A 24699-nucleotide genomic window follows, 5' to 3' on the forward strand; every position below is an offset into this window, starting at 1 on the left:
TTATACATCAGTCTCCTGTGTGTTTGGTGACCTAATGTCAGTCTCTGGGGTTTAATCACCTCTGTGTTTTCACAAATCTGAGTTTTTGAATTTTTCGAAGCTGGTGAACATACTGTGTCAGTTGAAATCATTCAGTGGAAATGATCTTGGGCCTCTTCTAGCATTGTTCCGAAAGGACTGATTTGAGGTCAGGAAGACACAGGTGCTGTCTCCCAGGGTTCCAAGGTGTTCTCAGAATTTGAGTTAAAAAATTGGGCCCAATAGTCCAAGGCAACGTCTCCGAGTGTTTCTAGGGAAGGGAATGAGTCTGCATGCCTAAGGACCTAAAATGGAACCTCCCAAACTTTCTCCCTATGGGGGCACATTCTCTCTCCTTAGAGGAATTGGGGTGCTTGGTTGAGGTTACAAGTGCAACCACCATTGAATCAACCCAACAAACATTTTTCATGATTTCGATTTCGTCCTGATTTCCCAAATGAAGGTCAAGATTTAAGATGGCAAGAATCGACCTCTACCATAAGAAAGACCAAACTCAAAAGAACGTGTTTTCTTTACAGTTGTTCACCGCAATGAGTTTCTATATTTGAGATAAGAGGCTCAGGAGCACAAAACCAGGAGCTGATGTAACTTTTCATTCTTCTTTAGGTTTCAATATGCAGGCAGGTGAATTTCCATGGGCACTCCCATTTTCTTGCTGGCTCGGTTATAGCGTCAGATCAACACTCCAGAGCTCTTAAGCCCATGAAAAAAAGGTGACTGACACGTTACTGAGGGACACCCGTGTCCCGAGTTATCAGTATAAGGGGAAGCGAGCACAGGGGGTGGGGCGCAAGACCCTAGTTTAAAATCGGCGACTTTAAAAAAGGCTAACGATGACTTTGTTTTTACAGCAAGGAGCCACAGCAGGCACTCCGCGCCCGCGGACTCCCAGGCCCCGGGAACGCTCCCGGGGCTGCACGGGCAGGGAGCGAGTCCGAACCCCGGGACCAGCCCAGGGCGCCCGGACGACGCCCCCGCCCCGCGCCGCGGCCGCAGGCGGACCCCGCGGGCGCACCCCCGTCGGCCCCCCGGGGGTGGGGGTGGGGGTGGGGGGAGGGGCGGGCGGCCGAGGCCCCGCCCCCGCCCCGCCCCGCCACGATTATAGCGGATGACTCAGGGCGGAGCTCCGCGTCCAGCCCGCGCCGCCGCCAACTTCTCTGGATGGGACCAGAAGTTTCTAGCCGGCCAGTTGCTACTTCCCTTTATCTCCTCCTTTCCCTTTGGCAGCGAGGAGGCTATTTCCAGATACTTCCAGCCCTCTCGGGCCACGTCACCCTCTCCTTTAATTCATAAAGGTGCCCGGCGCCGGCTTCCCGGACACGTCGGCGGCGCGCACGGCTCCAGCTCCGGCCGCGGCCCGCGAGCCACTCGGCGCCTGGAGGCCCCGCACCCCGCACCCCGCGACCCCGCGACCCCGCGACGCGCCCGCCCGGCGGCTCCCCCCCGGGCCCACCCGAGCCAGCATGAGCGCTGCCACCCACTCGCCCATGGTGCAGAGGGCGTCCGGCAACGGCGCCGGCGACCGCGACCCCCTCCCCCCCGGCTGGGAAATCAAGATCGACCCGCAGACCGGCTGGCCCTTCTTCGTGGACCACAACAGCCGCACCACGACGTGGAACGACCCGCGCGTGCCCCCCGAGGGCCCCAAGGTGAGCCGGGGCCGCGACCTCGACGGCGGGCGGGCTGCGGGGACGCGGGGCGCCCGGTGCCCGCGCCCAGCCGCGGCGGTCGTGACCGCCGCCCGCGGCGCCGGCCCGCGCTCCCTCTTCGGGCCCGCCCGAGGTCTGCCTTTGGGGCACATGGGGTTTCTGGGGGTCGGCGCGGGACATGCGACCCCGCGGTGGCGCCAGGTCCCGTCCATCGAGTCGATTCGGGGGGCCGATGGCCGGGCGGCCGGAGCTGGCCGGGGCTCCGCGAGGGGCGCCCGGCCTGGTCGGCACCCAAGGCCCGGGCCAGGCCCCAACAACGGTGCCCGGCTTCTGGGTCACGGATCTGGTTTCTCTCCGCTTGTCGCGCTTCCGCGGACGCCAGGGGTGGGGGTGGGGGGGCATTTGCAAGCTTGGGTGGTTGGTGGTCTCTTAGGAAATTTACCCCCTAAAGTTCCTGAACTTAGGGGGTATCTTGACTTCTCTCCTGTCTCAGGCACAGAGTGACTCAGGAGAACGATGTAAATACATTCCTTTTTTTTCCTCCTCTTTATATTTAAAGTGAAAATTGTATTGTTGTTTGAAACCGTTTTCAATGAGAATCTATTCTGGTATGACTTGTTAAAAACAAGATACTCTTCTCCAAGGCAATTTCTAAACTAAAGATGTGAGACTGCCTCATAGTTGGTCATCACCTTGCGACATTGCCTCACACTGGCGAGAAAGAGAAATTTTTTTAAATGGCATACATTCCCTTTCTTGTTATGGTATTAAAACGTCTAGGACTTGTTTTTAATACACAGAATTGAGTGGTAATACTTTTGTGAATACAGCAGAAATGTGCTTCATTTACATATATGCAAGGATGGTACTTAACCCTTAGGAGCCTGAAAATTTGAAAATAAAAATTTGAAATGAATCTGTTATTATTAAAAAATATAACTAATTGTACTATCCTTGCCATTTTCTATAAGTTTGAGCTTTTCCAAAATAAAAAGCTTGGAAAAAGAAATAAAGAGCAACTTAATGCTGTCTGGCCACAAATGAAAATAAAAGCTATAGAGAACTGGTAAGTTATTTTGAAGATGTACAAATTCACAAAATTTAAAAAGCTTTATAAATAATTATTTTAGAAGAAAGTTTTATATTATCCACTTTATTTTTAATGCATTCTGTTCTTTAAAATATTGAAAAACTCTGATGCCCAACAGTGAGACGTAGTACATTCAGCAACTTACATTTATAGGAAATTAATTGTATATTTATTTCTGAAAATTAGTACAGGAGTCTGTAATTAGTACAAGAGGCATAATTATATACACTTTTTTATGTGTCTATTCAGCCCATTATTGGGTGAAACTAACGCTCATTTCAAACCAGCCTTGTTACTGCAGTCTGTGTGTATGTAGATCTTCAGGGTGGCTTAAAAAAAAAAAAAAAAACAATTATTTTGAGGCTTCCTTCCTACAGAGACAGGAAGCGTCAGAATCTACTGCCACCCTTTGTTGTGAGTGAAGGTCAAGTTTGAACATATCCACTGGGAGTGCAGTTTAAGATCCAGATTGCGAGCGCTTTGTTTTCAGTGAGAAACTCACCCAGCAGGTTGAGATCTCTGCGCACCCATCCGGTGGATGGGCTAGGCTGTGGTTTCATAAAACCATAAAGCTTTTTAAGGTTGGAAAAAAACCAGGTTGAGTTACTAGTATTCTCAACAAATAGAAAGAAAGAGCTACTAAATCAGAAGTGCGATACCGGAAAAGTCGATTTGAAAATACAAGTCAGAATTTTGATGTTGAAAGGACTAATAGCAAAGAGAGAGAACCATACCAGAAAGTCCTGAGAAGAGACAGTGTATCTATTCGAAAAAGGTAGAAGTGCCTTGAATTTTTATGACACTGTGATGTGTACAGGCTAGAATATTTGATTATTTCTGTGTCCTCCCAACTACCAAATATTGGGTGGCTGATTTCTGTACTTGAGATTTGTCAGTGTGGCGTTAACACCTACGGAGAAAACTGACATCCAATGCATTAGCTCTTTGGGCTTCATTGCTTTCAAACCTGTGCTTTCAGATACACAGAACCTGTGGGTGACTAATTCAGTTTCACTTACGTGAATTACAGCTTACTCCGGACTAAATACAATAGACGATCCTTATAGTATTACTTTTAGAAATCGGTCTCTTAATATATAATGAGAAAAGCGTCCTGGCACAAAACAAAGGGCTGTTTTGGAGGAGCTGAGCTAAGAGGACCCTCCAAGCATCCTTATTTTCAAGAGGAGATGCTGTCAGTTAATAAAGAGCTATTCATTGAGCCCGGATCACAGAAAGCCCTCTTTTGGGGAAGACAGCTTGCGGGTATTTACAGTATAACCATGACAATAAAGGAATGGCTTTCATGGAAAGAAGGAAAAATGCCCAGAATTTTTGTGTTTTATTTAGTCTTATACTCTGTCCTCTCACAGTTGATCCTCTCACATTCCCCGGAAGTGGTTAGAGTGACTCCCCATTCTTACAGAGGGGGCGAGGGAAAGCAAGGTCGGCTGGAGGCAGACACTGGGCTTTATCCAGTTCCACTCTGAGCGAACCTCCCCACCTACAGTCTTCCTGGCTATCGGTTTTCTGCACACGTGGGCTTCCCACTAATCTCCTGGCAAGTTCTTACCAGTCCAGGCGCCTCGCCTGGCAGAGAGGTCGGCGTTCGCTTCGGCGTCAGGAGATGCACAGTTCCTGTGCATCCACCCCGAATAAACAGATGTCGGCTACTTTGGAGTGTGGCGCAGTGCTCTTCCCTCACACACCTCTCTGGGACCAGAGGGAGACCCTCCTCCCTTGAGGAACAGGACTGTTCTAGCTCCCCAGATAGTGGAGGTCCCCAGCACAGACTCCCAAGCGTGGCAGTGTCCAGGGAGCCTTTTAAGAGCACAGATCCCCAGCTGCGTTACCCACTCCCTCCCCCCATGTTGAATCTGAATCGCTCAGGGTTGGGCCCAGAAATCTAAGTTAAAAAAACTTCCCCCGTGAATCTCGAATCTCCCAGACTGGCATTTGGGAGCCACTGAATGACAGTGATCACATTGGGGTGGGGGGTGGTGAGGGGTGGCGGACAGTAAGCCTCACAGGGCACCTGCTTCACATCTAACCTGCCAGAGCCTTTGTCTGAGTCCCCATTTTCCTTCCTGGTGAAATACCCTGGGGCCCGGCTTTTGGGAGGGTGATATTGTGGTGCGAAGGCAAGGGGTGGAGTCTGACTAGGTGGTGGTGCCAGGTGGGGGGAAGGGTCGGACTCACCCCAGGAAGAAGCGAGCCAGAGTGTTCCCTCCCTGTCTTGGCCTCCCAGCAGAAGCTCACCATAATAATTTCACTTATTATACTTAGGCCCTGAGAGAGATTGAAGCAGCCCTTCAGAGGAAATCGGAAATGTTTTGAGTTATGATTGAAGTAGAGACGCCCATTTATTCTACTTCAGGTTCAGCAGAGCCTCCTGATTTTTCTTGAAGATGAGATCATTTTGTTCTTTGCAGATCGATTGCAAGCTCTCTGGCCTCTTGGCAGAATCAGATCAGCCAGGAAGCAAGTGGCTGTTCTCCTTTGTATTTCCAGCAAGTTGTAGTTAGACCACAGAGCAAATTCCTTTGCGACTGATGAACAGTGATTTGTTGGGGGTGGATAAAGAGCATGGCCAGATGCCTAAGGAGTCCAGCTCATCCAAGGCCTTCATTTTCCCCTCTAAAAAACACTCTGTGTTTGGCTTATTCAAGAACTGAACATAACTTGTCCCCTGCTTTGTAAAGTAGAGTTGCCCTTTACGAGGGTAGAGTCGGTACACGGGAGCTGTGGTGGCAGTTGACGTTAGCCAGGGCCAGGAGGGCTTAGCTTCTTGATGCTTTTGGGGCTGGTTGTGAGTCAGAAAGCTTCATGCCACCCATGAGGCTTGACTAGCGCTGTCCTCGTTTCTGGAATGACACAAGGTTGCCTTATATAAACCACCCTACATGTTTATTATTTCTTATTGATGTTGTTAAATGATCTGATGTTCATTATCCAAAATAGGAAACCGTGCATAATCCAAACCTATCTTTCTCCTTCACATTTTTGCTGGTTTAATGTTGCTCTTAAATATTTAAGATACCTCATGCAGGAAAATTAGGAGCAGAAGACAAAAGCCTTGCTTGTTAGGAGCCTCTGAGGACTCTCTAGTGCTGATGAAGACTGAGGAAACCTCTGTCCTACCTGTCGGGTTCCCGAGCCCCTCCCCGCTCCCCACTGCTGGTTTGTACCCCAGGACCCTCCTCTGTCTCAGCTCTCACACTCACAGCTGGACTTGTGAAGCTCAGAGCCACATCCCCTCTTTTGGCAGGTGTGGAAAGTGGTCCCCACCCCTTGCTTAGCATTGTGTGACTGTGTGAGAAGTCTGGTTTTATTAAGTATTTGCATATTTCTGTGAAGATTTACTAGGGGCAGGGGTGTAGCAGCTTTTCAGGAAGCCAGAAAGCTTGCAAAAGTTTACTCAGAGTTCCTTCAGGAAGGAATGAACGTAATATTGTTTTGTCTGCCAAACAGCCTATTTATATGTATGTGCCAGGCACTGGTGAATGCATTTACAGATCATATCTCTTTAAATCCTCAAAGCAGCTCTCTAAGATGGAAATGTCAGGGGCCTCTTCTCCATGAGAAAACAGACTTGGAGAGGGATGTGCCTGGTTTGAGGCCCGTCGGCCGAGACAGACAGACTTGCCCCCCATGGGCCTTCTCGAAAGTCCGTCATGCTCAGAGCTCGCCAGGCATGGCCCTGGTAATGAACAGCCTGAGTCCATCTCTGTACAGCTGACCAGAAGTGTCGACTCATTTCCTGGGCCTGGGTCTGAGCTTCGGAGATGGGCCCAGGTCTTCTTCACTCATTCAGCCCAGCTGAAATGTACCGAGTGCCTGCTCTCCGCAGTCATGGTGTTAAGTGCCCTACAGAGGACAGTTTGTCCTCCTTCAAGGCCATTCTCCACAAAGCATTTCCTCCAGCTCTCAAGCTGGAGGCAGGCTGCCCCTGCTCTGGACTCCACATTACTTTAATTAGAGTCTTTCCTCAAAAAAGCGGCACTTTCTGCTTTGCCTCGAGGTCACGTCCCTGTGGGCTGAAAGTTCCAGAATAAGAGTCTGCGTCTGTTTCATCTTTCTGCCTCTGAGTGCCTGGCAGGGTCTGCGTGCTCAGTAAAAATCGAACACTTCTGTGTGCAGAGAGAAACACGGGGCCGGGCTCCAGACCGGACGGGCGGGCTTAGGAAAAGAGGCCCTTCCGTGGGTTCCCAAACTCTGCCGTGTGGTCCCGGCCTCCCAAACGTCCCCCGGGAGCTGGTGCCTTTTCGTCACACTTCGGAATGGCCTTTTTTCCACAGAGGACTTCAGCACTGATTTCCTAAGTGCTCCTTATGGGTCTGGAGAAACTCTTATTCGACCTCACCAGTGACACAGCGTCTCGGAGCAGACGAGCCCACAGCTGCACAGAGAGCGGCCTCGGCACCGCCTGCCGCCGTGTGGCCCACGGTGATAGGAGACACAGCAGAGAGAAGCTGCTTATCCACTGTCAGCTCAGAAAAGCCCAGAATTGCAGCTTCCTCATCGGGAGGCTGCGAACGGTGCGGCTCCCAGCACAGAGCCGTGGCCTGGTGCTGAGGTGAGGCTTCCCCTGGAAAATTCCGTAGCATCCTGTCGAAGAACAAACATTTCCTATTTCGAAATAACGTCTTCCGTAGTCATTAAAGTTATATCCAGTTATTTTAAATTCTTGCTGGGCAGCGAGCGAGCGGTCTAGAGACAGCAGAGGGACAGGGCCGCGGCGTGTGTGCCGAAGAGAAGGCAGCCGCTTCCTTGTTCGAATGTTCCAGATCGAGTCCGTGGACCCCGAGCGTCGGGCCGGGACCGGCTCCTTCTCTGACAGAGCCGGGCTTTCTCCCTCCGGAGGCCCCGGGCCGGGCGCCTGTGGAGTTGGGGCCGTGGTGACTCAGAACCGCGCCGAGTGCCCCCACTGTCGCTGCCCGGCCTCGGCCAGGCAGTGACTCAGCACCGGCGCTGGCTCCCGGGCCCGGAGCGCACTCGGACTGAATGTTCCAGGTCTGAGCCTCAGCCCGGCGCAGCCGGGCAGAATGAAAGTGCCTTTTCTCCTGCCGCATTTTACCCCGGGACGATGAAGGACTGGGGGACATTAGCCCCAGGCAGCGCGGGTGCGGCAGGGACAGGGACAGGGTTAACCTGTCCTTGCCTTGGGGTCAGGTTCTGTGATGTCAGATGGGCGACTCGCCCTCCTCGAGCCTCAGTCTCCCCTCCTGTAAAATGGGCTTGCTACAGCGCCCGTCCGGCAGGCTGTGAGGATCGCAGGGGTGGCGAGTCGGGGCCACGCTCACAGCTGCCACTGGGAGGTGGGAGGGCATTTGCAGGGAGGCGGTTGGCTTCCCCACGCAGCAGACATTTCTAGCTGGACTTTGGTCTGTTGGCCCCAAGCTAGGCCGGAAGTCTTGTTTCTCAGTGGCAAGCCGCCTCTTGACCCCCTTGGACCACATTAGCTGACTCTCCTTTAGCCAGTGTCAGGGCGCCCTCAGCACCCTTCCCTGGCTGTTCCTGTGCTGCTCATGAGGGTGGGATGTAGCTGGGCAGCAACTCAGGGACACAGCATGGGGGTCACATAAAAGGGGTTACATGGAGGTTGAGCCTTCCAGAGCCTCAGCCCCACCAGTCTGTAGATTGATCCCCAATCCCCCACCCAAGACAGATTGGGGATAGTGTTTGTTGCACTCTGCTGCTTGGGGCGCTATGTGTACCCTCTGCCCCAACTCCCTGAGGGGAAAGCCTCTCTCCCTGTCTTGGCACAGGCCTGAGGACAGTGCCAGGCAGGAGTTAGGTGCCCAGTCGGTGTCGAGGGGAGACCGAGCCTCGTTAACCTGGGGCCAGCTGTCTTCATTGCTGTCCTGGACCCAAGTCTAAGGAGCAGACATGTCACTGTGGGTAGAGGAGAGGGGGGCGTTTCTAATTGTCACTGTCCTCTTGTGGTGGGGGGAGAGTGTGGGTATTGGGGGAGGAATGCTCTGAGCATATCCTGGAGGGGTGGGAGGAGAGCCGGCCCTGGGCATTCTCCCCAAGGCTGCCGCCATCAGTCAGAGGGGTCGTCCCGTAGCCTGAGCCTCCGTTGATGAACTAGAGATTTTTTCTTTAGGGAAACCGTGTTTGTACAAAATGCATGTCTAGCGAAGCCCTGTACCCTGATAGCAACAGACACCTGTGTGGTTGGATTCTAGTGGTTGGAAGAGCCGAGCGATTGGCCAGTGTTCCACCTGAGCATGAGACAGGTTCTTGAGAAACTCGTGGACATGTACGGTGAGGAGGTGTCTTCATCTAACTTCAGATAGTTTGCTTCCCACTGTGGAAGCTTCGGGTGCTTGTCTGTCTGTGATTCATGGCTTTAGATTGATTAAAGCAGGTGTCCCTACTTTTTTTTCCTAAAGAGGAAGTAGGTGGTTCTTAATGTTTCTGTAGCCATGAGTTCGGGAGCTGGGAGCCTGGTGACCAGGGTTCTCGGCCTGGTTCTGCAGTAACTTCCTGTTGCCCTTGGGCCATATGTACGTGGAATCCTTGAGGAGGGCTCCAGCGGGTGGGGGACCAGGGAGGCCGGGTGCTGACACTGAGCCCGAGCACTCCCTCCAGCAGGGCGAAACCCAGGCGTGGGTGGTGGTGCCCAGTCTGGAGATCACTCCACGCCCCTGTGGGGGTGCAATGAAATGCTGGGGGCGGGGGACGACCAGCAGATACTTTGCTCCTAGGCAGATCCCCCTGCCCCGGACTGGCTTGGCTCTTCTCCCTAGGTCTCAGGGTTGTGTGTGCAAGGAGCCACAATCACTGAAAGCTGAGTGTGGAATCCTAGAGGCAAGTTTATCCACAGTGCAGTCCTCTTCGGAGCAGCTGGCTGGGGCCTGTCAGAGGGGGAAGGACGTTTAGGGTTCTAGCCCGTAGAGTTGCTTTGGGTTGTGTTTGCTTCCAGGTTGTAGAACTTATATGCAGTTCTCAGCAGAAAAAAATAGCATCCTTCCTCATCAGTGCCTTTAAGGCTCTCAGGTAAAGGGGCTTCTAACACCTAGCAGGCTCGTTGCCAACTCGTTGAGACCACCAAGGACCCAGGCTTTGTAAGCAATAGGTCCAGCCAGCTTTGCTCAGAAAAGCTGGGTCCATTCATAACTGTTTGTGGAATGAAGAAATGAGATTGTGCAGGGCATGGTGAAGCTCAGAGTTTACAAACATTTCCTTGTGCCGTATTTCACTTAAATCTTGTAAAAATTCCTGGGAGCTGTGGGGATTTTTACAGCTGGGGAAACTGAGTCTTAGCAGCAAGGAGTCCTGTCTGAAGGCACACAGCTGGTGAGCCGCAGGGCCTGGAGACCAGGCTGACAGCTTGAGACCAGGCTCATGCCGGTGTGTCCTGCTCGTTGGACACAGCTGTGAAGAGAGGCAGTGCTGAGTTTCACGTTCTCAGAGTTTTCCCCAGAAGCACACAGGGACATCCGTCTGAGCCCCGGGATAAAATGCGTGTAGTTTCATGGTGGGCATGTCGGATAAAGCCTGCAGCCACCTGCGGCTGGGTCGCTTATGGGGCTTGTGGTCAGCACAGGCGCTTGCCGGACCAGGGGTGCTGTGAATGGACCGCGATGGGTGTGGCCTTCACGTACGTTTCAGAATTTGCCCAGTGTCCGTTATGTGCTCAGAACAGGCCTGGGGCAGTGGGAGAGACCCTCTATCACAATCCAGTGGAAACCGAGGCCGTTTTGAGTTTGGCTCTGGGCATGCAAATGGCTGTTCGTATATCAAACTGGCAATAAAACTTGATCCATTTCCTCGGCCTCTAACACCCACAGAAAGTTTTGGTAGGATGTCGGCGCGCAACTGTCAGTTTACACTTGAGAAAGAAGCTTGTCGTTTGTTTTGTTTCCTGCTAGATAGAAGTGAGCCAAGCCTCTTAATTTTGGTCCTGATCCCAGCTATATGGGGAGTTCCAGGATTCCTGTTATCCTCCATCCTTTTTGTTTGTTGGTTTTAGAACTTTTGAAGTATCTTTAGTAAAAGCCAACACCGGACCAGTGGGGAGGCTCTTCCGGCCTAAAAACCCAGTTACCAGTCTCCGTGTCCTACTTCGGACTCCGGGGCTGTTGAGACTGTCTCCGGGGCAGCCCTCAGAGTTCCCTTTGTTGCTGTCACCCTTCGCTGAGACCGCACTGACGGGAACTGTGGGGTGTCAAGCTCTGTATGTACCGTGGAGCTGATGTTGGGGGCTTTCAGCGGGGCCACTCTTAGGCTTCAGAGGCCACTCTGTGTACAGGGAATTGATTGTGGATGGGTCGAGGCGCACCCTGCCCCCTGGCCATCCCCAAAGCCGTTGCACACATGTGACACCCCGGCATGGTGGTTGACTTACACCTCGCAGGTGCCCAAGAATTGTTCCTGCCCGGCCCTAAGGCACAGGAGTCTCAGGGTCAGCAGCTTCCTCCTCATCATTTGGTTTGCAAATGTTCGGGGCACAGAGAGTGCCAGAGATGTCTGTGGTTTAACTGAGCGCAGTTAGGGGTGGTCCTTGTTAGATTGCTGTGACATCAACTTTTCCTTGTTTTTCGGCTTTATGTAGATGTTTAGAGCTAGGAGGGACCTTAGAGATCGAGGCCTCGGAGACCGCCAGAGCTGGAAGGAACTTCATTCGGCTTCCCAGTGCAGCCCTGGCTGGGCTTTCCAAACGCCCGCTGAACCAGACTGTTGGGGTTGGGCTCAGAGTCTGCGTTTCTTTGCATTTCCTGGGTGCTCCTTAGAGTCTATAAACCACTGCTTCACAGAACATCGGGGCCGCCCCTTCGTTTTATAGCAGTGGAAGCTGACGTCCAGAGAGGGCACGTGAACTGCTTACGTAGCACACCTACTTAGGGCAGAGCCAGGGTTGAGACCAAGTGCAATCTCTCCACGTCTCCTTAGCACACACGTAGTTTACACGTGCTATTAGGCACACAAAGGGCTCACCCAGGCTCAGCACCTGACCCCAGGCTTCTCTAAGAGAATATCTTATATTTAACATGGCAGCTTTTGGCTCATCTGGGGTCATTTTTCCTGCTTTTTATCCGGGCTGTCTCATGGAGTTGTTTGGCTCTGAGACGCCTCGGGATTTTAGTGCAGTGCACAAACAACAGAGAAGAATTAACCAATTCATTTTATACATTAATGCAGTGAGATTAGCAGTGAAGTCAGGATGCTGGCCACTTCCTAACTGAGTTTTGCACGTATGTTGTCTTTGGCCAAAGATAAGGATAGTGAGCTGAGGTGCACTGGAAAATAATTCCTGTAATGTCATCATCACTCCTTAAGCTACAGGCAGGCCATGATGAGGGAGGGGACGAGGACCGGCAGTCGTCTGCGTGATCACTGATGGTACCCGGTCCCTGTCAAGCGACCACATAGACTAACCCCAGAGATGTGGGGTCCCCGTTGAAGTTAGAGGGGGGCAGATAGTGAGTCTTCTGTGAAACACGCTGGTGTAACCAATGGGCTCTTTCTGGACTTGTGCTCGAACTTGAAAACGATTCGTATGGGACTGAAGAGACGTGTTCTAGTCATATTCTAGAAGGATCATAAATATTACACATTTTTAAACTTAATTTAAAAAATAAATCTTTTTTTTTTTTATTAGATTGTGATGAAAACATCATAGAAGGTAGACAGGACAGTTTAATTGGACTCTTTCGGGTGGTGCTTGGTACTTGATAAAAACGGAGGCCCTTGCTGTTGATGGGGCTCTAACAGTAGCTGAGTAGAAGCATGAGAAGGGGGTGTCCGCATTCCCGGTACAGACCTTGTTATGGGTGGGAGTTTCATTTGGAGTTTAACTGATTCGTTCATGTAGAAGTGTTCAGTCGTCAGTTATGGAAAACGGGTGTGGGCTTACCTCAAGCCGTGTTTCTCTAAACAAAGCCCCACAGGAGTGGAAGGGGAGCCTGCTTCCTTTTAGATGTGAGGCTCGTGAAGAAATGTGTGGGTTTTTATTAAAACGGCGTAAACGGGGCATTGATTCACACGGATCCAGGAGCGCAGACCTCGGGACTGGAGGAGGCAGAGCCCCCGGGCCGCCCTTCGCCGCCCCTGCCTTCCAGCACCGCGTTTCAGCCAAGCCCAGGCCCCGAACTCGAGTCTCGCCCCCTCCCTCCTCCCGTCCTGCCAGCCTCAGCGGCCTTTTCGTCCCCTCTTGTCCTGGGCCGCCCTTCCTTCCCATGGCCTTGTCCCCCCGCTTTCGTGCTCTCGTTCCCGACTTCTCTCATTTCCTGACGTGTCCGGGTTTCTCCTTGCGATTCCTCCCGCCTTGGTGAGGTGCGTTGTCAGCAGCTCCCAGGTCGGTGGACGGGGGCCTCCCTGGCAGCTCGGCCCTCTGGGCCCCCAGCTCCGCTCTTACCTTCAAGCGCCACCCACTCACCCACTGCATCTCTGACACCCCTGCCCCCGCCCGGAGTGACCACATGCTTTCCTCCACTGCCCCCAGCGCGGCCCTTCTTCCAAGGTCGTGGCTTCGGGAGGCAGTCTCTGCTGTCACGGTCCCCCTGGCAGACAGAATACGCTTCCTTCCTTCCTCTTCCTCCCCTTTTCTCTTTCACTCGAGGTACGAAGTACACTCAGTGAGGTGCAGAAAAAGCACAGCTCTTGGCAGGCTAGCTCCAGTGCCTTCTGATCCAGGGGCTTCCCCAAGGAGGAGCGAGGCCGCAGCCAGGCCTCTAAGGCTCCGGGCCCTGGGCGAGTCGCAGCTGCAGGCAGAGCCAGGAGCCAGCTGTTGCGGGGGCCGTGGGGTTGGCAGTCCTCATCTGTGAAAACCAGACAGTGTGGGTCGAAGGTCGCAGGGAGTGGGCAGTTGGGGGTTCCAGAGAAGTTCATAGGTTGATAGATTTGGACACAGGTGCACATCTGTTTACCACTACCCAGAAAAAGGTAGAGCACCTTCCCATCCCCTCGAAGGTTCTTCGAGGACCTTGCCCGTCGCTGCCATGTCCTTCTGGGGTCGCCGCCACTGTCGGTTAACTTCGTCCTTCAGTTTTGACTCCTTCCACACTTTGGGGGCTGAGGAGCACAGTCGTGTGCCTGCTTAGGGAGGGAACGCACGTGAGCTTCGGCCTGGGCACCCCTCCTGACGTGCTCATGAGACCTCACAGGCTGTGAGGCGAGTGTTGCTAGCTCCATTTTCTGGATGAGGGGAGGAGGGCTCACAGAAGTCAGGAGGATGATCCCAGAGCTGTTATCGCTGGAGGTCAGAAAGAACTCGCAGCCTGTCCAGGAGAGCCCCGTCCTAGCTGGAAGAGCGCACGCGCTGCCCCGCCCCTGGGCCTCCCGTGCTTTCCAGGTGGCCGTGCTTCCTGTCTGTGTCATGCAGCCTTGAGTCTCCTTGTCAAAGGCCCCTGGTGGGCAGGGGTCGTGCTGGGTTGGTCACCATGTTATACCCAGCGCCTCAGTAGCAAGATGTTCCCCAGAAGGCCGTCAGTGGATGGGGACTCGCTAGCCACTCAGCTCTGTGGCCTGTGCAGGTGGCATGAGGCCTCCGAGTGTGGCTGGGGGAAGCAGTGACCCTGGGCAGCCAGCAGAGACGCCCCTGCTTGAGCCTGGAGGAAGGCTGCCCAGTGAGTGGCTAAGACGCCCAGGCGGTCGGTGCGTCGAGGAGCCAGCAGCACCAAGAAGCACCCGGTTTCTCGGTGCTGCTTGCTGCCGCCCTTTCGGGGCCTGCCTCACGGCAAGAATGTGGTTCTGAATGTGAAGCCTGGACCCACTCCCTGCTCTTGGGTGACCTCGGAGTTGAGCAGGCTAAAATAAAGCAGCCGCCCTGAGCACGTGGGCATTCTAATCTGAGAGTCCCTGTCTGTTGGTGTCCCCAAGGACACAGTGACACCCTTGCCTCCTCTGTGTGCCAGAGGCCTTCTGGGCAGGGGCTCAGCAGGAGGGAAGCAGTGCCTCAGTCGGAAAGGCCTGAATTCCAGGCTCAGCCGCCCGGTGCGCTCAGATACAGAGGCATGGCGAGCTCACAGTGGTCCATCACTCAAAACGCGAACCGGCCCTCAGCCCGCCTCGCAGTGGGCTTGGCATCCCGCACACTCCTCGGCCTCTGGCTCTTGGGGGCTGTTCAGAGAGCCGCCGCCTGAGGGAGGGATCGCTCTCCTTAATAGTCGCTCCGTGCAGATGTGTCTAGGTGGCACGGATCCACAGCCCCCTTCCTGTGAAAGGACCCTCCCGCACGGAGGAAAGAGCACCGGACGCCTGGGGGTGTCCCTGGTCTCGGTTGCCTCTGCTTGGTGAGGAATGACATTGCTTGGTGAGTGACTGGCCAGCCTTGTCGTCTGAAACAAGATCTCTCTGTGTGGTACATCTGGAACTTGGCCCTCTCCAGGGTCCCAAAATAGCCAGGCCGCTGAAGGGAGAACTCCGCGAGGGCACCCTGCGGCACCCCGAGGCACCCCAGCCGCCCCTCGCCGAGCAGCTTCCCTGTCGTCAGAAGCCTCGCGCCGCTGCTCCGGGGCTTTGTCCCCGTCCCGTGCCGCCTCTGCATTCCTCGTGTGTCCCCCTGCAGCGCGTTGGGAAGTACCCCTGGGGAGGGGCCTCTCCCTGCCACCCCCCCTCTGCAGAGATTTCCACGCCGTGGCCTGCGTTTGGGGCCACACCAGGGGGGACCTTTCAGGAAGCGGAGCAGCTGGCTGTGATTTAGCGCGTCGGAGTGGAATCCTCTTTGCCCCTCCTGACCTGGGGCTCTGAAGCCTTGGGAGACAGTCGGGGGCTCGCCTACCCACACTGTTGCCTGGTTGTCACCCAGGAAAAAGACGTGTCTTACCAGTGTCAGAAACTGAGACCTCTCTCGTGCTCAGCACATAACCTCGGCTCACCTGCTTTCCCTCGAGGCCCCTGATTCTTAACCTGCTGGCGGGACAGCAGCCTCGGCAGGGGAGGGGGCGTCTGGCAGGAGCGGGGGGCGGCCGTGCTCCCGGTGCCCGTCGTGGTGCAGGCTGACACCGGGCGGCCCGGCACCACTGGCAGATAGGAGTGTGAGTACCGTGCCGTTTCCTCCTCAGAGGTGTTACCTTCCCAGCTTCTAACCAGTCTGTGTTTCTCCTGTTTTTATTTTAGGAAACTCCGTCCTCTGCAAATGGCCCCTCCCGGGAGGGCTCCAGGCTGCTGCCCACTAGGGAGGGCCACGCCGCGTACCCCCAGCTCCGGCCCGGCTACATCCCCATCCCTGTCCTGCATGAAGGCGCCGAGGGCTGGCAGCCGCACCCCGTCTTTGCCTCCGCCCAGCCCGGGACGCAGCGATTCCGGAGCGAGGCAGCTGCGACGGCTCCTCAGAGGTGCCAGTCACCTCTGCGGGGTGTGGCCGACGCCAGCCAGCCGGATAAACAGTGCGGACAGGCAGGAGCAGCTGCGGCCGCCCAGCCCCCAGCCTCCCACAGACCCGAGGTGAGGAGAGGCCCGGCGCTCGGGCCCTGTGGGTGTGACCGGGGAGCCCAGACCTGATGCCCGCGCCCTGGGCCAGGCACCCGATGAAATGCAGGGCATCTGGGCCTGGCCTGCAGCGTCAGAGGTCACCCAGCAAAGACAGCTCAGTAGCCCCACATGGTCCCCTAGCCTTTCACAGGTGTGTTTCTCAGGTGGGCAAGGATCATGGCTTATTTCTGTAGTTAAGGAATTGGAGCTCAGAAGGGTAAACAGCTTGATCCAAATTCATGAAGGACGCAGCATCGCTGGGGTGAGAAGCCTGGCCTCTGGCTCCTGGGCTGAGGCTCCTGCTCCCACCAGGCTTTCTGTCTCAGAAATGGAGATACTGGGTGTTGTTTCCTCAAATTCAGTGTTTGTGGATGAGTGTTAACTGCTCGGAGCTACACTGGTACGAAAGCGAGACAGCCCACCTGCCCTTACGGTGTCTCCCGGTCTAAACAGAGATCCGGATGCAGAGTCAGGAAGGCAGCCGCTTCTAGGGTTTTAAGCCTGAAGCCAACACTTCAGTGCACTCATGTCTGAAAAATAGTTCTTAGTCTGGTCCGTCGCCGAGGTTCGAGGGCCAGCGGACCCCAGCGGGATTCCTGAGCAGCGAGCCCCTGTGGTTTTCCTGTCTAGACCATTTCGTGGTGTCCACTGGCACAGCTCCCCACTCCCCGTCTGCCCCCAGGGCTGGGATTGCCCCCCTCAGCTCCCTCCTGGATGTCGGGCTTCACCGCCTGCCTGGGGGCAAAGCATCACAGTTGATGTGGGGCTCTAGGAGGCCCCTGGCCTCCTTGGAGAAGCAGCGCCTGCACTTGTAATGTTTTTGTTGTAAAAGTCAACCGTGACGCATCAGTCGGAGAGATCATTTGAGCCAGCAGGGCCTGTAGAAACCAGCTGGGGAAACAGCATCCTGGTTTTCTAGGAGGTCTGGGGGAAAGGGGCCTGGCCCGCCTCGGCTCACACAGGTCCCAGTGCTCAGCATAGTTCTCTGTGGATTAGCATGGAAAGGGTTAAGGAAAAAGGAAATAAAGCGACATGTAGTAACAAATGCAGTGTGTTTAGCAGTTCCGGTTGGTGGCAGTTGTGCTAAAGCTCAAACACAGGTGGTTTTACTTAACCTTCAGGTCAGCCCAGCGAGGGAGGGGGCGCTCTTCCCTATATCAGAAGAGGCTTAGAAAGCTATTGAGCTGATAAGAATCTGAACCCAGGCCTCCTGACTCCAGAGTATCCCATCCTGACACTACGTTTGAAAACGGAAAGGCTCAGAGAGGGGAGGGCCTTAAACCTCTTGCCCTGAGCAGGCACCGAACGGAGGCGGGGTCTGAGCACCGGGCGCAGGTCGTTCATGGGGCCGTGCCTCTACCCTCTGTGTCTTGCAGCGATCGCAGTCTCCGGCGGCCTCGGACTGCTCGTCCTCGTCGTCCTCGGCCAGCCTGCCCTCCGCTGGCAGGAGCAGCCTAGGCAGTCACCAGCTCCCCCGGGGTTACATCCCCATCCCTGTGATACACGAGCAGAACGTCACCCGGCCGGCCGCCCAGCCCTCCTTCCACCAAGCCCAGAAGACGCACTACCCAGCTCAGCAGGGCGAGTACCAGACCCACCAGCCCGTGTACCACAAGATCCAGGGGGATGACTGGGAGCCTCGGCCCCTGCGGGCAGCATCCCCGTTCCGCTCGCCGGTCCTGGGCGCATCCAGCCGGGAGGGCTCTCCAGCCCGGGGCAGCACGCCGGTGCACTCCCCGTCGCCCCTGCGTGTGCACGCCATGGCCGACAGGCCTCAGGTATGGGTCGGCGTCGGCAGGCTGGCCACGGCGGCATCTGCCCTGTGCAGGTGCCCTGGGGTCCCCGTCAGCCTTCCCTAGGTCACATGTGCTCGACTGGGGGAAAGTCAGATCCTGGACGTGTCTGGCCATCGGCAGACACGCGAGACCAAGGCTGACCGTAAACCCTCCACACCTTCTGCAGCTCCTGCTTAGTTTTTATTGCAGCCGCCCTGGGGCAGGCTCAACCACCACGTGGGAAACCGTGGGCAGAGTGCGGCACCGCTCGCACACCTAGGGTCGAGGCATCTTAGTGCCCACCTCTCGGGGCCCTGGTAAACCCCTCCACACCCCAGCGTGCCTTCCGGGCGGTGGTCCCCGTCCTGCCTGCTGCCCCTTCTCCACTCTGCAAGCCCCTTCTGTCATCCCGCCTTTGCTCGTGCCGAACCCGTGCCCTGAAATGCCATCAGAGTCTGGTTCCCCCATCCTCCAGCAACAAGCCAGTCTCGCCTCTTCCGTGAAGCCCACTCGTCTTTCTCATGATACCTTGTGAGCCCCTAGAGTTCAGCATGTGATAATTCTGTGCATTTCAAAAGTGTCGTGCATCTTGTCTCCAGCTCGGCTCTGAGCTCGGTGACACACACCACGCCTTGTACGTTCTCCTCCTCTGTGGTGGTGGACCATACTGCCTGGCCGATGGACCGCAGCCCCGGGCCTCCTCTGGCTGCGACCTGAGCAGCCGAATTAATTCTCTGCCAGTTCTTAGAAGGAAGTCCCCCGTAAACAAATGCGGGGTATCTTCATACTACAAATGGTGACCCTATCCAGAGCCCTGGAACGGAGTACCCGCCTTTCATTGTTGTTTTTTAAGCTTTTTTTGGGTTGTAAATGAAGTTCCATCTTATAGAGCTTTTATAGGGATTTTACAAAGAAGTCCAGGATACCCTTCAGCCAGATTCGCTGTCAACATTTTGCCACGTTTGCTTTGTCATTTCTTCTCTCTATATATATTATCTATATATTTTAATTGTTTCAGATTTCGTTGGAGATATCAGCCCCCTTTACACATAACTACTTCAGTAAATATTTTCCTAAGAGAAGGACTTTTCGTTCATAACCACAGTAGAAGTATCAGAAATTTAACATTCTTACAACATTATCATCTAATACACAGGCCATTTTTAAGTCTCCTTAATGGTCATTTCCCTGTTCCAGTGTCTATTCTAGGGTCATGAGCACTGCACTGGGATCTCATTTCTTTTTAGTCCCCTTTAATCAGGAGCACTTTCTTTGCTTTCATGACCTTGACAATGTTGAAGAGGAAAGCCATGGAACACCCCTCTTAAGTGTTTCTAAGTCACTTCTTGCCTAGCCTTTGTTTTAAAATCCAAACAGGGACTCGTGGCTGGTTTGTGAATGGCGGGAGCCAAGGTTGGGAATGCCCGGGTTGGCGAGAGAGGTTTGGTGGACGAGGAGGTTGCTGGCGCTCAGACAGTCTTCGGGCCCAGTGGCCCTAGGAAAGTGGAGCCCGTTGGGAGGGCTGGTGATGTTTCCCCTCGTACAATCCCCGTAATCAGTGAAATAGCATTTAACTCTGTCTCCACGCCCTTTAACCGTGTTCGTTAGCGCCGGCCTTCCTTTGTAGCTTGTCGGAAGGTCCCTTCTTGGAGGCTTGCAAGGATTTGATCTAACCGAATTTTATAGTGGAACTTAGTAGTTTGAATTGGGGATACTTTAGAAATAATGCAGTCCAATTCTTATGTTCCAGTTGACGAAATTTGGGTGAGAATTTTTTAGACATTCACCTAAATGTAGAAGAGTCAAAAGATTTTGGTTTTAAGCATAGCTTATTTAAAAAAATACGGCTCTAGCTTATAGTTACATTAAAGGGTGTCTCAGCCCGTGCACCCAGAAATCTGCAGAGACGACAGCTGAGTGCTGCCTCTGGCCCGGACGCGCCCCGCAGGCTTCTCCCGGGTTTCCGGTCTGGGGCATCTTGCTTATCCTCAAAACGTAATCAGTCCGGCGAGAGACCAATATGTTATCCTAGGTTTAAAAAAAAAAAAATTATGACTCTTCCGAAACAGGAGATGCAAGGATCACACCCTGAACAGAGACTGTCCACACAGTGTGAGGAAGGGGACAGACAGACGGCAGCTGTTCCTCCACAGCTCTGTCCCCCCCGAGTCTCGAGTCGCCCAAGACTTTGCTTGGAGCTGAACTCGCTCAGCGGTCAGCATGGATTTTTGGTTTTTGAAAATTATATGGGTTTTCTTTCTGTTGCCCTCAGAATACCATCTACCGAAAAAATCCACTGAGGCAACAGACCAAGCATAACACATGGTTTGGTCACTTACGTGATTAGTGTATTTTTATTTTTCAATAGCTGTCGGTTGACTTTGAAAATCTCTTTTATACCATTTAAACTTAAAAAAATCTGTTTCCCACTTTTACTAATCAGTACCGTACTAAGTACAAACAACTTCCTGTGACTCTCAACCCATAATTAAAAATATCTTTGTGTCCTTGCCTCTTCTCAGCAGCCCATGACCCATCGAGAGTCTTCGCCTGTTCCGCAGCCCGAAAACAAACCAGAAAGCAAACCAGGCCCGGGTGGACCAGAACTCCTTCCTGGGCACATCCCGATACAGGTGATCCGGAAGGAGGCGGATGCCCAGCCCGTCGCCCAGAAGCCCCCACCTGCGTCTGAGAAGGTGGAAGTAAAGCTTCCTTCTGCTCCAGCTCCTTGTCCCCCTCCCAGCCCCGCCCCTTCTGCTGTCCCCTCCGTCCCCAAGAATGTGGCTGCAGAAGAGAGGGCAGCCCCCAGCCCTGCCCCTGCAGAAGCCATGCCCCCAAAGCCAGGAGAGGCTGAGGCGCCCCCAAAGCATCCCGGTGTGCTGAAAGTGGAAGCCATCCTGGAAAAGGTGCAAGGGCTGGAGGAGGCCGTGGACAACTTTGAAGGCAAGAAGACGGACAAAAAGTACCTGATGATAGAAGAGTATTTGACCAAAGAGCTGCTGGCCCTGGATTCAGTAGACCCTGAGGGACGAGCCGATGTCCGTCAGGCCAGGAGAGATGGCGTCAGGAAGGTTCAGACCATCCTGGAAAAACTTGAACAGAAAGCAATAGATGTTCCAGGTCAAGTCCAGGTTTATGAACTCCAGCCCAGCTCCCTTGAAAGCGATCAGCCACTGCAGGAAATCATGGAGATGGGCGCCACGGCAGCAGACAAGAGTAAGAAGAGTGCCGGAAATGGAGAAGATCCGCAAACTGACACCCAGCAGCCAGAAGCCAAAGCTGCAGCCACTCCAGACCCGAGCAGCACGACGGACACCGCCGGCGACCCAGCAGTGCCGTAGGCAGACCTGACGCTGCGAACTGATCGAGTGCTCTAGGGAGTTCTAGGTTGCATGCATTTCAGGGACTTTAAATCTGTTGGTTTTTACTATTTGTAGCAGCTTGGCACGCAGTAACCTGGGTGGAGGCAAAACAGTAAAGAGGCTAAAAGGAAAATGATGCTTTTCTTCAGTATTCTTATTCTGTACAAATAAAGAAGTCGCTTGTTCCAGAAGTGTAACCCCATCGCTTGTTGTTTCGGGGCCTCCCCTGCATGGGCACCACATGTTGGCCATGGTTGTGTCTTCCTGTCACTCTGGACTGGAGGAGATTTTTAGAGGGTAGATGAGGAGTCGATTTCTCATCCCATAAGAAATATGAAAAACCCATTGTTCAGAAATGTTGCCATTTCAGTGAGATGATTTTCTTCGTCTCGTAGCCAAAATCTGTAACTCGAGATAGGATAAAATGTGTAAGAAGCCATAGGAATATCTGTATGTTGGATGACTTTAGTGCTACATTTAAAAAAAAAAAAAAGAAAGAAAGAAAATAAAGAAATAATCTGACTCAGTGTTTTTTGTGGTTTGTACAACTTTGAAGAGAATGGCAACATCAAGATCGCCTCTCTCTGGCTTCCGTAAAAATAAGTGGCAGACGCAGTTACAAGCCTGCGCTGGGATTGGTACCATCTCTGCTGGCTCAGCTCATGAGAAAATGAGTCCTGGTGATTTTTCAGCCTCAGAGTGCAGCTGGACGCTGAGCGGACTCAGGGCTGTGAACCCAGGTAATGGGAACGTGTGTACTGCACCTCTTCGGACTGTCCTAGCCAAGGTGCCGCGTACACAGCATCTCGGCCCACCTGTCCCTGGGCCTTCCGCAGGCCTCACCAAGGAGCTGAGACGGTTCAAAAGTGCACAGGGAAAGCCCTTCCCAGAATTGCCTGAGGCTGGCCCAAGCGTTCCTTAGAGTCCAGGTCACTGGGGGTTGGGAACATGTTCTCTGAGAGGCTTGGGGTCATCTTTATCTGACACTTCTCTGAGTCACCAAACCAGTCCGGACCCAGGTTTATCTTCCCAGATTGGGTTCCTAGAAGCCATGGGGGTTAAGGGATGAGATGCTCTTTGAAGCCACTGGGTGGAAGAAGAGCCGCCTCTCTGTGCCAGCGTCTTGTAAGAGCTTGGGAAGGGCCACAGCCCCGGACACGTGGGGATGGGCTAGGTTTTTCTTAACTGCTTGCCAAGTGAACCTGAAAATGGAAAGGGAAGGAGAGACGGGCCTGAGATCTTGGAACTCCCAGGGGCACGCTGACTTCAGAGCCCAGAGCTGAAGGCCTCATGACTCTATCGAGTTTAATGTTGGTGCCTGACGATGCTGCCCAAAAATACACACTGGTGTAGTCGCCACTCTTAGCTTGCTGAGAAAGGTTGACGTTATTCCGATGGGAATCTGCCAACATCATTCCTGGGTAAACTCATTTGCGGAATATAAGCCGACTGCTAGAGATACGCCACAGATTCTGGAAAAACAAAACAAAACAAAAACCACGTTAATAGGGGAAAAGCCCACCGGACTACTTCTAAAGTGAACCCAAGATAAAGAACGTGACCATTTCTTTCTGCGACTTGGGCATCTATTCTCAGTGGGCCACAGCATTAAGGCGTCTCGAGTGGTTACTGAATTAGGTTGATGTTATTTTTATCACTAAACATCCGTAGTAGCGCTTTCATGTCACTAGGATATTTCAGTCGTCCAAATTAGATGGTACGTGGACATTAGGGCAGGAGTTCGCTGACCTGTCTCGGTGGTCCCTGGGCCTTGCAGTGGGCTACAGGCTGGCCGTAGAGCTGGCTGCACAGCTCTCGATGACGTAGCAACTGTCTTGGGCTGCACGAGGCAGGGAACCGATTTCCACCGAGTGCCTAGTGTTGGGGCTTTGGCTTATCTGATCCTCCCAGTGCCCTTTTTAAGAACAGTTAAAAACACAGGCTTGAATCAGAGGTCCTGGGTTCAAGTCACAGTTTCTTATCACAGCTCTGGGACAATGGACAAGTTACATGGAGTTTCCCTTGGTTTCCTTGGCTGTAAAATAGGGGGAAATGGTCAAGTAAATTCAGACAAGTGGATCTGAAAACAGTGCCTGGCACATGAGAGTTGTTCGCTATTAACGTCCTGTGTACTGGATGAGGAAACAAAAGGTGACTTGCTCACGCCCACGGAGCCCTGAGCAGAGGCAGGATTGGAATCTAGGCCCACGAGACATTGGGGGCCATGTTCATCTCACCTTCTTCACACCATGTGAGCTGCGGTGACCAAGAGGGAAAGGACTATCCAAGTACTCAGAAATTTAGGAAGACCCTCTCACCTCTTCCTAGGACACTGTATAGGTAGCGTACGAATCCTATGAGATTTTTCCTGTCTCCCAGAGAAAGCAAGTGACTCGGAACTAGTAAATAACGGCATCTGTTAGGAAGGTTACTTGCAACCTCAACGCTGGCAGCCCCGATGCCTGAGTCCGGCTTCCAAGGCTTTCCAGAGCGACCTTCCTTCCTCCACCTCAGTGTCTGCGTCCCTCCTCCAGCCCGTCCCCACCTTCGATGTCCACTCGCCCTCTCCGCCCACTTTTTCCAGATTTCCTTGCCCCCCTTGAGGCCCACCCTTCTGTGACACCTCCTCCCCTCGGACAGTAACTGCCTTCTCAGACTTCGGTTTCTCAAAACTCCCAGCAGCCTTTGGCCTGTTGGCCAGGGCCCAGCTGTTTCACAGCTGTTTTAACATCTTTGGTCATTTCCTAAGTAAGACTGGAAATCTCCCGAGGGCAGGCCCGCTCTGACACCTGCTCATTCCCTTGTCATCGCCCAGACCTGGGCACGTAGGCACCTACGTGGCCAGGAGGCCCTTAAAGTTCCTTTGCCAGGACCTTATGATTCCAAGGCTCAATTGACATTTATTAAGAAATGAATATCAGTGTTCGCTGATCAGAGTTCAGGGCCAGCTCCCCCGCCACCTCGTAAGCTGCAGATCACCAGTTTGGTTGGGCAAGTCGTTTCCCCTCAGGGCCTCTTTCTCCCACCTGTGACAGGTGGGCTGGCAGAGCGGCGAGCCCGCCCATCTCACTGCTGTGGTTGCTCTGTCGCTGTGCCCGGCCCGGCCAGGCGGCATGGGCTCCATGCTGGGCCGTGCATTCCTACGACTCCCATGTGAGTGCAGCCGGGTTGCCCACTCTCCTGTAACATTATACAAATGTGATCGTACGCCAAGGGACAGGATCCAGGGTCGCAGTTATTTTGGGATGTGCAGGAGCCTGTGGGAAAACGCTGGAACATGTCTGAGTCACTCAGGCAAATACCTTTCTTTCTGTGTTCCAGCATGTTTTGAACTTTCAGGCGGCACCAAAAAAAAAAAAAAA

At 53.6% G+C, this 24699-nt stretch overlaps 1 protein-coding gene across 2 annotated transcripts; it reads left to right on the forward strand.

The window, feature by feature from the left end:
* Positions 1-1157: 1157 nt before the first annotated feature.
* BAG3 (BAG cochaperone 3) lies at positions 1158-24699 on the forward strand. Of its 2 annotated transcripts, none has more exons than XM_036222854.1 (4): positions 1158-1688; positions 15847-16173; positions 17577-17978; positions 20498-24699. In XM_036222854.1, the coding sequence occupies exons 1-4, from the start codon at positions 1503-1505 to the stop codon at positions 21314-21316; spliced, it is 1734 nt and encodes a 577-aa protein (XP_036078747.1). In that variant the 5' UTR covers positions 1158-1502; the 3' UTR covers positions 21317-24699. The 2 variants fall into 2 exon arrangements, with proteins under 2 accessions (XP_036078747.1, XP_036078748.1); XM_036222855.1 differs by having other exon boundaries at positions 20501-24699.

The sequence above is a fragment of the Rousettus aegyptiacus genome, unplaced genomic scaffold (genome assembly GCF_014176215.1).
Source record: "Rousettus aegyptiacus isolate mRouAeg1 unplaced genomic scaffold, mRouAeg1.p scaffold_m13_p_6, whole genome shotgun sequence".
NCBI classification, from domain to species: domain Eukaryota; kingdom Metazoa; phylum Chordata; class Mammalia; order Chiroptera; family Pteropodidae; genus Rousettus; species Rousettus aegyptiacus.